This window comes from Thalassophryne amazonica, chromosome 18 (assembly GCF_902500255.1).
Source record: "Thalassophryne amazonica chromosome 18, fThaAma1.1, whole genome shotgun sequence".
NCBI lineage: Eukaryota > Metazoa > Chordata > Actinopteri > Batrachoidiformes > Batrachoididae > Thalassophryne > Thalassophryne amazonica.
This window is the reverse complement of record NC_047120.1, coordinates 69,891,053-69,903,131: the sequence shown is the minus strand read 5'-3', so window position 1 is coordinate 69,903,131 and position 12,079 is coordinate 69,891,053. Positions and strand designations below refer to the sequence as shown.

The 12,079-nt window shown below is 41.9% G+C and overlaps 1 protein-coding gene across 1 annotated transcript in view; it reads right to left on the bottom strand.

Annotated features, from left to right (window-relative positions):
• Nucleotides 1-233: 233 nt before the first annotated feature.
• The window catches only part of abcc3 (ATP-binding cassette, sub-family C (CFTR/MRP), member 3), a 108,179-nt gene continuing 96,333 nt past the window's right edge, over nucleotides 234-12,079 (bottom strand). Inside the window, 11 exon segments of the mRNA XM_034193124.1 lie at nucleotides 234-356; nucleotides 2,655-2,849; nucleotides 2,945-2,978; nucleotides 2,981-3,074; nucleotides 3,076-3,118; nucleotides 5,163-5,314; nucleotides 5,427-5,573; nucleotides 6,011-6,112; nucleotides 7,335-7,461; nucleotides 9,210-9,348; nucleotides 9,351-9,405. Of these exon segments, the coding sequence (XP_034049015.1) occupies nucleotides 245-356; nucleotides 2,655-2,849; nucleotides 2,945-2,978; nucleotides 2,981-3,074; nucleotides 3,076-3,118; nucleotides 5,163-5,314; nucleotides 5,427-5,573; nucleotides 6,011-6,112; nucleotides 7,335-7,461; nucleotides 9,210-9,348; nucleotides 9,351-9,405 (1,200 nt within the window). The 3' untranslated portion in view covers nucleotides 234-244.

The following is a 12,079-nucleotide window of genomic DNA, read 5'->3' as shown; positions in this document are numbered from 1 at the left end:
ATATGAAACAGTCAGTGCCACAAAGTAAAAAAAAAAAAAAAAAAACAGTAACAAACAAATGACCTGATGTGGATTGTTTGTAACTTGTAACTGGTTCCAGTCCGCTGAGGAGTTCCAGCTCGGCCTCAACGTTAATCCAACCCCAGCGACAACTGCACATAAAAATTAATCTGCAGAACAGTTGGACTGAAGCGATCCGCGTCCGTTTGAACATTTAGGATAAAAGGATTGGTTTTTTTTGTTTTCACTGTGCCAGTCCTGCATCTTTGGCCATGCTGTAGAAGATTCCTCTCTGCGATATGAGGTTTGCCGGAGTGTCGAATTCTGCAATCTGCCCCTTGTCCAACACCAGCACTCTGCCAAGGAGAGAGAAAAGACAGCGGTCGTCAAACACAGTCTCACATTCGCACTGGTTCCATCAGCGAGGAAACATTATCGTGTAATTCGGTCTTAACTGCATTCGTTAAGTTCTGTGTTGTGACAGGAGAAGAATTTCCGATGCAGTGAAGGAAGCGAATGCCTCAAATATGAAAGTCTACTCTGTCAAATGTTCCAGGAACAGATCAGTGTATTTTGCACTCGGCAAACCATACTCAAATAATTAGCCTTCTTCTAACTGTGCACTTTCTATGTGCTTGGTGTCCGCCAACAGCTAGCTAACCTCAGTAAAACCTCATTTAAAATGAGCCTCATTTGTATTTACAACAGCAGAGACGTGGTCTTTGAGTCAGTGAGAATTTGATTCCATTTGCGTAAATTTTTTTTATTTTATCTAAATTTTCACTGTAACACATGGGGGTGGGGGAGCAGTCTTGCAACTGTTCCTGTAATTAATGTCACTGTTCTTGTGATTATTAGAATAAAGGGTGAAGTTTTCAAGGAACAGTGGACCCACTGTGACTTTAATATTTGGAGTCAGTCTGGGTAAATCGTCTGACCCATTCACTGTGCAGCTAAGGCTAAGATAACGTTAGCCAATAAAACAGTAGTGCACTAAATGCGATAGAAGAGAGGGGCGTGTCTTGAAAAGGAGTGCATTTCCCCATTTCCAAAATGCCACAAAAACCCCCCACCAAAAAAAAAAAGAAAGAAAGAAATAAAAGTACTTAATTTACTCATATTTGCAGTCAGTCTGCGTAAATCGTCTGACCCATTGATTGTGCAGCTACGGCTAAGCTAACGTTAGCCGGTAAAACTGGTGCACTAACGTCAAGTTTTATTTTTAAGACTACTCATTCACCTCAGACAAATTTGTAGAGGCTCTACTGCAAAAAACTGGGTGTGTGTATGTATATCCAAAAGTGAAGAATTTCAGATTGAGTGTGTCTCGCTGACCAGGTCTGTGGGCGTCTAGCTCCACCCCCAGCCAGCCATACTCGGAATAGTCGCTGAAAAAAATCTCTTCCCAGCAGGGTGACATCTGTCACTCGTTTTTCTGATGTTGCTAATTTTGTGGTTATGACTCTCAGACTGTGTGCCTCCACCCCCCACCCCCCCCCCCCCCCCCCCCCCCCCCCCCCCCCCCCCCCCCCCCCCCCCCCCCCCCCCCCCCCCCCCCCCCCCCCCCCCCCGTGCATGATTCACGATTTCCGGAATCACACCCCGAAGTAGGAAATGTAACAGAAGCCCTGAAATGCTCACATCGCCCACTAGATGGTAACAAAAGCTGCTCAAATGTGAGGTAAAGTCTCAAATTTGAGAAGTTAACTTTTGCCAAAAATAAGATGAGCTGCCAGACAAAAAACCAACTTCCAGTTTATGTCCTGAACTTATGGAGAACTTAGTTGTTATACAGTCACTGGCCACTTTATTAGGTACCCTGTTCAATCGCTTGTTAACAACAAATAGCTAATCAGCCCAATCACGTTGGCAGCAGCTAAATGCATTTAGTCTCTAGACGCGGGTGAAGACGACTTACTGAAGTTTAAACTAAGCCTCAGAATGGGGAAGAAAAAGGATTTAAGTGACTTTAAACGTGGTGTGGTTGTCTGGTGCCAGATGGGCCGGTCTGAGTATTTTACAAACTGCCGATCTACTGGGATTTACACCCAGAACCATCTCTAGGGTTCACAGAGAATGGTCCAAAAAAAGAGAAAATATCCAGTGAGCAGCAGTTGTGTGGACAAAACCGCCTTTGTGATGTCAGGGGTCAGAGGTGACTGGACAGACTGGTTGAGTGGATGACGGCGTGATGTCATCATGTCAATATGGACCAACATCTCTTGGGGATGTTTCCAAAACCTTGTTGAATCTATGACATGAAGAATTCTCCTCAATTTTGAAGGTAAAAGGGGAGGTCCAAGCTGGTACCAGCAAGGTGTACCTAATAAAGTGGCCGCTGAGTGTATAATTCTAATTACTCTAATAGTTCAGTTTCCTGTCACTTTCAGCCTATGCTAATTTAACACGATAATCACTTTCCTAATAATCTATAACAAGTTCTTGTCTAGTTCCAGATCATAGAGACAAACCTTTTTCCTTAAATTCCTAAAACTGAAGGAATGTTGACTGAACTCTGCTTGATCAAACACATCTGTAAAAATGACTTTAAAAAGAAGCAGCAGGAATTTGACTTCGCGTGGCGACTGTTGCATAATCAACGTGATCGACTTTAACAGCTTCCAGCTGGACTTTTCTCTTCCTAAGTGTCTGACCTCGTGTAATCCATGATGGTGTTCAGCCTGTGTGCGATGGTGAAGACGGTGCAGTCCTCAAACTGTGTCCTGATGGTGGACTGGATGAGGTCGTCCGTCTCCAGATCGATAGCGGCGGTTGCTTCATCCAGGATGAGGATCCTGCTCTTCCTCAGCAGAGCGCGAGCGAGGCACACCAGCTGCCGCTGGCCTACGCTGGAGACACCACAGTGCACAGAGCATGAGCGCACAGCGACGTGCTGCTTGGCACTCAGTGAGTCTCTGGTGCCCCGCTGCTTCGCAGCTCTTACCTGAGGTTCTCTCCTCCTTCGGAACACTCCAGGTCAGCTTTGAGGGCTGGTTGCTGATGAATCTGTGGAGGTGAGAATGTTCCAGAGCTTTCCACACGTCCTCATCGTCGTACTTCTCAAAAGGGTCGATGGTTCATCCTCAGGGTTCCAGAGAACAGCACAGGCTCCTGTGGAGGAGATAAGTATATATATATTTTTTAAGAGTGGCTGAAGATGGTGGAAGACCCTTTGAACAGAAGCTCAGACTGACACTAAACGATCACCACCGTTGTCCCTCTGAACGGGCCGACACGCAGATACTGTGGTGGTCTGTCTGTTGGCGTACGTCAGGAGTCTTGTTCTCACTTTCATGAAGGTCACAGTTGAATCTTTGTTTGAACCTTAGATGAACTCCAGTGTTCCCTCATTGTCACCTAGTGTTGTTTTAACCATCGTGGGATTTTCTAGACTAGGACTGTGCACTGATGCTGTACTTTGCCACATCCATAATACCACAGAACCAAGCACTTGGGTCCTGGATGGGATCTACCCAGGCAGACAACTGGTCCATTGCCACATCGCTAAAATAGCCATCTATCTGCTGCAGCCAGGAGGAACATGGGCGTGTCCTTGGTCTTCTCCAGCTACTGTGGTCCTCAACACTCAGGCACCTGCACGCTGGATCATGACCAGAGAAACAGGCCACATGGACAAAAGGTGGATCAGATGATCCTCCTCACCCTAGTCTGTCTTGTCTTAATCAATCAATCAATCAATCAATCAATCAATCAATTTTTTTTATATAGCGCCAAATCACAACAAACAGTTGCCCCAAGGCGCTTTATATTGTAAGGCAAGGCCATACAATAATTATGTAAAACCCCAACGGTCAAACGACCCCCTGTGAGCAAGCCACTTGGCTTACAGTGGGAAGGAAAAAACTCCCTTTTAAAGGAAGAAACCTCCAGCAGAACCAGGCTCAGGGAGGGGCAGTCTTCTGCTGGGACTGGTTGGGGCTGAGGGAGAGAACCAGGAAAAAGACATGCTGTGGAGGGGAGCAGAGATCGATCACTAATGATTAACTGCAGAGTGGTGCATACAGAGCAAAAAGAGACCGCTTGTTGATAGAAAGTCATGGACCCAAGGATCTTTGAAGACACTTTGTACCAAAGACATCCAGTCATCTCCATAGGTCACCTGCTTAGCATCCAAGCCTCACAACTGTACAGCAAGACAGGCAGCACCAGGCCCCTAAAGACTTGGACCTCATTTGCCTGCAAAGATATCAGCATCAGCAGTGTTAACGTGCAGTTCCATGGCACCTGTAACCACTGAGGTTGTGCTAAAGTTATACCTCATGACTTGTTTTTGCACAAGTCATTGAAACATACATCATCCACCAGCGCCTTAGACTACATTCAAGGGCAACAGCGATCTTCATGCGATCCATCTTTCCAGCAAATAGATGGATAGCTGGTTAGTGTTAAGGAACCCAATAAGGAGTTGGTCTAACACTATGCAGACCTCGATCTGATTCCCTGTCACACTACCCTTCATCTGCATTGTCTCAGTTTATCCAGCTGTATGTGGATAAAGGTCTTGGCTGGTGAAGTAACCTGTGTCAGACCGGAAATCTCACCAAAGACATCCAGTCGTCTCCTTAGGTCACAGGTTAGGGTCCAAGCCTCATGGATAGCGATTTTCACGCTGGTTTGTGACGTTCTGTGTCAGTGAAAGTGAGAACTAGACTTACAGTAAACCAGCCAAATGTCTTACATGAAGAAGAGCAACAAGAGTTTTCACTTCGGATCTGCTGAAGAGAAACAATTGAAGAGTTCAGATGCAAAACCCAGTAAGTACTTTTTTTTTTTTTTTTTTTAATGGAGAAAATTGCAGTTGAAAATGGAGGAAACCATATGTGGAAATGCAAAGACTTTCATCAATAAAATAAAAAGTTTGTCCAAATTCTTTCATAGTTTGCACACTGTTGACAGCCAAGTACATGTTGGCCTACACTAAAAACTATGGTTTTGGAGATACTGGGTTTTGCATCTGAACTCTTCAATTATTATTTTAGAGCTTGTTTTTTTGTTTTTGTTTTTTGCAAATCAAAATTGCTCTCAGAACCCTTTTGGGTTTTACTGTCACTTCTGAAATGTGACCACGTGGAACAGCGTGGGAATACGAGCTCGGGTCTTGGAATTCTCGGCCACAGTTTGCGTGTCGTGTACCTGTGGTAATGATGGTCAGTTTGGACCTCAGGTCGTGCAGGCCGATCTCAGAGATCTTAACTTGGTCAATGGTGATGTCCCCACCTGCGGCCTCCAGTAATCTGAAGAGGGACAACGTCATGGAGGACTTTCCGGCTCCGGTACGACCCACGATACCAATCTGTTGAGAAACACACACGGTGGCGTGACGAGCGCACTGATTGGTGAAACCACTCCTCAGCCCGCCAGTGATCCCTGACAGATCTGGAATCTGCTTCTCACAGCCTCCCCACCTTCTCTCCTCCTCTGACGCTCAGCGTGAGATTCTTCAGAACCAGATCCAGTCCCTCTCGGTACCGAACGCTGTAGTTGTGAAAGTCCACATTTCCCACCATGGGCCAATCTGGAGGAGGCTTCTTGTCCTCCACCTCCCATGGAGCCTGAGACAGAAACACAGATCTGCTGAACTTTTATTTCACCGCAGAGAGCTGCTCAGAAAACAAAGGCTTCGTGTCAGAACGACTCTCAACATGAGGATGGACACACGCTGAGAAACGACGTTACACCGTGTTTACCTTATGTAATAGAGGAGCTCTTGAACACACCAGGCAATATAAGGTTTATGGATGTAGTTATATTTTATGGGTCTTGTGTTTGTTCAGGACATGACTTGGCAGTGAGGCGCCTTTTTTGGAATGTGGGAGAATTCCTGCTTTTTAACTCTCTGCGTTCCCAGCAGAGCACTGTGCGGGCAGTCATTTTAAAAGCAAATACAAACCACAATGAATCCCTTTGGTTAATATTCAGAACTAGACGGATGTGACCACATCCTGCATGGACCAGAACTTTAAGGTACATGCAGTATAATGTACAGTACCTCTGTCTTGGTTTCAGAGTACTCCCTCACTCGCTCTACTGCTACAATGTTGCTCTCCAGATCTGAAGTCATGCGAACCATCCAGTTCAAAGACATGGTCACCTGTTAAAAAAAAAAACATTAGGACAGGAAGCAACAAGAAGGGCACTCAGAGAGCAGCACCCACACCTGACATGTTTAACACAAAGTCAGCCAAAAGAATTCTTTAATTTACCGCTTGTGGTGTGTGTATATATAACAAAAACTCAACATAATTTCTGGACTTTATGTCACACTGCAGTATGAGTTCCATCTTTCCAAAAAATGTCATGAACAGTGGCACAGGTCTTTAAATCACATTTAATGTTGAAAAGCAAAATTAAATTAATCAGTACATTAATTATTTGTAATGCAAACACTGCATTTGCGAGCAGAAGCTAACAGGCTAATTAATGTTATTACATGAGGCACAACAAACTCAAGAGTAAACTGCTTCTTGTCAACATTGGACAGACATTTTTATCTGGTCACAGCTCAGTGCAGGAATGTTACCTCTGTAAATGTAATTTAATGTTTTAAAACTCCTATACACATTTAGCCTTTCCTTAGCCTTGCTGTTCTCCTTATCGCTGTTCAGGCTCTCCCATAAAGTATCAACAAGTACAGTGCTGAGTAGACATGAGGTAAAGTGAACACTTTACCTGTTGTGGCTTTACCACCTTGTTTGTTTGATTACTTTGTCTGTAGCCGCATTTTTGGATTTTTGCCACTGGGGTGGCTTTGGTCACTATTGTATAATCACCGTCACTTTGGAGGAATAAACATCTTGATTTTTGCAGCTAACCCTTTGTGTCTTGCTACCTGCATTCTGGGGTCCAACCACAACATCAAACAGTTTATTTGTTTTTAGGACTTTTTAAGTTTATTATGTCTGGAGAAATTTTAGTTCTGGATCTGTGTTCACACCTGGGTCCTCTTCAGGCTCTGTTCCAGTGTAACCTGTCCATTTTCTTTATTATATTAGTATTATATACATAGTTATATTGTGTTGTTGACGTCTCAACATTGAAACAAAGCTGTCACATGTCTGACCAACTTGAGACTATTGACTGCACCCTGTAGTTGACTTTGGTCTTTGGAGGACTGTGGTCTTTGGTGTCATCTGCAGACATCTGACAGGTAGATTCTGTGACCTCTTGTAGGTCATTTATAAAGACAGCAAACAGGCACTAGTGTTCTATCTTTACAAAGATGGAAACTAAAAGGTTTCCTAATTGTTTTTATGAAACCACACAGTGCAGATAAACACTCCAGGTGGATCAGATGATGGTGTGTTGCAGCATACCTGCAGAGCGTAGGACACGGATAGTCCCACGAGACCTGGGTTGAGCTTGTCTTTTCCAATCACAGCAAACAGAGCAGCAAACAGCACAATGCAGCTCCCAATGAACTCGATACGTACGCCAAGCCACCTGTGAGACGTTACAGCAAAGAACACACTCCGGCATGATGGCACACACAATAAAAGAAGACTAAGAGAGGACTGAGGAGCTTAGATTTGTTATTATAGTTCAGATTTCTGGTGCATTCACATGTTGGCTGTAAGTCGTAGACATTCCACTGTGTTCAATGAGAGGATGATGGAAAATTCCACCACCGCTGCCTGTGAACACAGCAGAGCCACACCATGACACAAAAATTAAAAAATTAAAAAATTTCATGCTGCACTGATGAAGACAAACTGGATGCTGTTTTGTCTTTAAAAATTGGGAAATATGGACAAGGAGAGATGGTCTATTCATGTGCAAAGACATCTGCTGAATAATTTGTGTGATATGAGAGAAAGAAGCTGCAGCATCACTAAAAAAGTTGACTTTTTAAGCGGAACATCAGAGCTGGAGCTTCCTGTTTAAATATAATGTGCGAAACACTAAAACTCTGCATCTGTTCATTAAACAAATTGTCACCCATGTTGTTAATGCAACAGAAATGACGTGTCACGTCGTGGATTGTAATCCTGCTATAACAGCCGATATGACAGTTTTTCTCCAGCCAACATGTGAATGCATCATTTACATTTAATCACTTGTACCGACTGAATAAGTAAAACTTAAAAGTCTCCTGTCAGACAGGTTAACTGTTGTGGCTTCAGGTGATTTTGTGAGCAGCTGGTTTGTTCTTATTGCAGTTACCCCCCCCCCCACCCCCACTGTGTTCCAGTGTTAAAATGTTTACATTTCCAAAATGTTACTATTTTTCAAATGTTAAAAGATGTAACAGATTTGAATATCAGCTGTCAAAACACTTGTGTTTATCTAATTTTGTCTGAATTACGCTAAAAATTTATTAACTATTTTACTGACGTGTTACAAAAAGTGATAACGAACTGTGTATCCAATCTGAATCATCAACAACGTTTCTCCAATGCAAGCGGTTTTCGATTCCCATCCCTATCGATGATGTGGACTGGGACAATGCCGATGAAGTGTCTTGTCCAAGAAAACAGTCAGAAATTGAACTCAGGTCTACTATTTGGAACCCAACCTCTTATCCCACTTGGGCCGCCTTGGGTCCTGGTAGCAACCACTAGGGCAGAAGACCTGTCCATCCCCACCTACTGAAAGTATCAGTCTACTTGCTGCAGCCAGGTGAACCCTGGGCATCTACTTGACCTTTTCCAGTTATTTGGGTCCCGTGACACTGAAGCACCTGTGACGTGGATCATGGACTGCAAACTATTTGGTTCTTACCCAGATAAAAAACAAAAACTTAGATTTAGAAGTGTTGGATAATTTATCTTAGTTAATTTCTTATTTTAAGTGTCTGATGAGATATAACATCTTAATCACGACCACTTGTCAAGTGAAGTTATCTGTCCATGCAGGAAGATAATTTCCCTCAGATTTAGTGTTTTTATTTTTCTTGTTTTAGACCACCAGTCTGGCCAACAATGGCCACTTGAAGAGGCTTTTAATCTGGTTATTATTATGGCATCACTGTTAATTACCACAAATTACAAAGAGACACACCTCCCCAGTTCTAGAGATGCCCCATCTTGCTATTTAATAAGTAATGAAAAAAAATGATTCACCATCCAACACCATCCCTTAAAGTCGTCTTCTCGTCAACCAAAGCAAACCTCCTTTCTGGGGGTAAATATATCCCCAGTATCAGTTTAAGACAATGCTGTTCTCATGAGCTCTGGAAACAGGACACTTACCTGTTGGACACGATACCTGGGTAGTAACTCTTTTGGTTCTCATCCACTTTCAGGTCGCTCATCCAAACAAAGACAGAGTTCCTGCCGTAGGCTCGGATGACGCTGGAGCCCGTGACGGTCTCAGAGAAATGGGAGTATATGGAGAGCGGCTGATGGACTCCAGACGCTTCAGCTGGCGAGATGTGGCAACGTAAATCTCTAAAGGCGTCGGGTGGAGAGAAACAAAGAACATTACAAAGGAATGACACACATTCTGCATTAAATACGCAAAGAAATATAAATGCACACCACTTTTATTCCCATTTTTATGCACTGAAGTCAGATTTCTTCTGTGCACAGAAAAGGTTTGTTTCTTCTCTAAAATTTTTGTTCACACATTTGTGAAATATGCATTTATATTTTTGTTGATATTAAATAAAAGCACACACCACACCACACACACACACACAAAAACACCTGCTGTGGTCACGTGTGACCGTGTTAATGTAAAAAATCGATGAGCTCCAGCAGGATGTGGATTAGAAATAATTTTATTCTCTTAATCCAATCAGCCACAGAATCAGATGGAGCCTCAGAAACTGTGATTCATGACCTTTTAGGTGTGATTTCTTTTTAACTGCAGGGTTTTGTTTCTGCCTGTAAACACTCGGTGTGGAAATGTTGAAGCTGCACTTCTGTTTGTCATCTGGTTTGCTTTTCTATTTTGATATTTATCGTTCAAACAGGAGTGCAGCTTTCAAGCCTCTACGATGGAAACATTAAAGATAAATGATGCAGTAAGACATGCAGGAAAAATATCATAACAAATAAATAATGTTATTAATAATAAAGTTGAGAACAGTGTAAATTCTAAATGCCTGTTAGTAAAACAAAGTGGTGACAAATTTATAACTGAGTAATCTGATGTCATGTTAGTTTTAAGGTTAACAATGAGCACACGGACCCAATAACATGAGTTGTAGCGACCTATGAATTATGCGCATTTGTTTAATAATTCTTCTAGTAGGAAATGTGAATACAGGTGGGTCTGTAAGTAAATGGACGGTGACCATTTTGGAATTTTGTCTCTGTGCAACACCGTAATGTACATGTATCCATCCTGGGTTTGGGCATCGAGAACCGGTTCTTTTTGGGTATCATTAAAGAAATGATTTGATAGCAATAGCATTTTGCTTACGATTCCCTTATCGGTCCTTCAGAGCAGCCGCTGTTTTTGACGGTGTTTGTTGGGGAAAATGATAATTTCTCTACGTTGATTACAGACCCTGCAGCAGCTCTGTAATCAACCGCTTTTCGCTTCTTCAGAAGCAAAAAGTGTGCTTCTTAAATCCTCTCAAAGCATTAAAATGTTACTTATGTCACTTAATGAGTCACTTTTGTGCGGATTAAAGTAACTAACTGGGACTCTGTTTTGTTGCAGTCAAGTAATGAGAAACCGTCCTCCGTTCCACTGGGGACAGCTCCAAATGCTGCACGGCTCTCTGCTGAGACACAGTCCGCTCGGAATTAATAACTTCAAAACAATTGCCGTTTTAAAAATAAATGACACCTCTTTCCAAACGCTGTAATACAAACAATAAACTACAATTGACTAAAACATTTTTCTTTTCCTCCCAAAATGCGACGTCCTGCATTCTTTTATGAATTACATCCTGACGTGCTGGAAAGACATTCATGCCAATAATATCTGAAAGGAAATGCTTTTGACAAAAACTATAGATTTTGTTTATTTCTATTATGTTCAGAGATCAAGGATCCACCATGTAGAGTTTATTATGTCCAAAGTTTAAGGATCCAGTGAACCAATTTCATATTTATTTACTTTAAGACAATAAAATGTTGGTGACACAGAAAACCTATAAAGCCTACTTTTAGTACACAGAAAATTCACAAGAGGTATCAATAAGGGAATCGATAAGGAATCGGATCAAAAAGCGGAATCAATAATGGTATAATTAATTGATAAAATCTCATCAATACCCATCCTAATCCATCCCCTGACTTTCTCAAGAAAACGAGCTGAAAAAGGATGATTATATTCACATTGATACTTATATTTAGTCTGTATTCGGTAACGGGTGTAATTCCTTTATGTTGAAGGTGATATTTTTGTTAAACTTCATGAATTAAAGCTGAAAGTTGACACTCAAAAGCACAGTTTGTCTGTATGCTAACAGGACTACTCCAAACATGAGCACCAACAAAAACAGGACTGTTATAAGAGTGTTCCAGATGTGGATTCAGACGTTAATCATTCTTTTAAAAATAAGTGGCAGTAAAGGGAATTTTAAAATATATTTCTCAGTAACTTATGCATGATAAAAATAATTTTACACCCTTTCTACATTTACATTAATTAACTGACAAAATGCAGAAGAAAACTGAGTGGCCCAGATGTGGATCCAGGCATTACAACTCTTAAAATTTCTCAGAAAGGGTATTTGTTTTTTAAATATATCTATTTGTCAGTAACTTATTTATCATAAAAATATTTGATACCCTTCTACACTTATATTAATTATCTATTTTGGGAAACAGACAGCACTGAACAGGAGAAACAGGTATGACAGCCTGATTGTGGATTCACACTGGACCAGTTCAGATCAGAATGTTGGACTTGGTCTGATGTAGTGCAGCAGATAACTGAAACAATCATGCGAATGGTGATAAAAGCATCAAATTCGGCAGAAATACCCCTTAGTCACTCCTCTTTTGAAAAAAATTGATTGGCCACTTGACTTTCAATCGGTGGTCAGGTAGGGGTCAATTGAAGAATTACACAGATGTCAAAATTAAAGAATGCTCCAATCATATTGAAAAATATTCCACATTATTTGCCTGATCATAAAGATTCCAAAAGGTATAGTTTG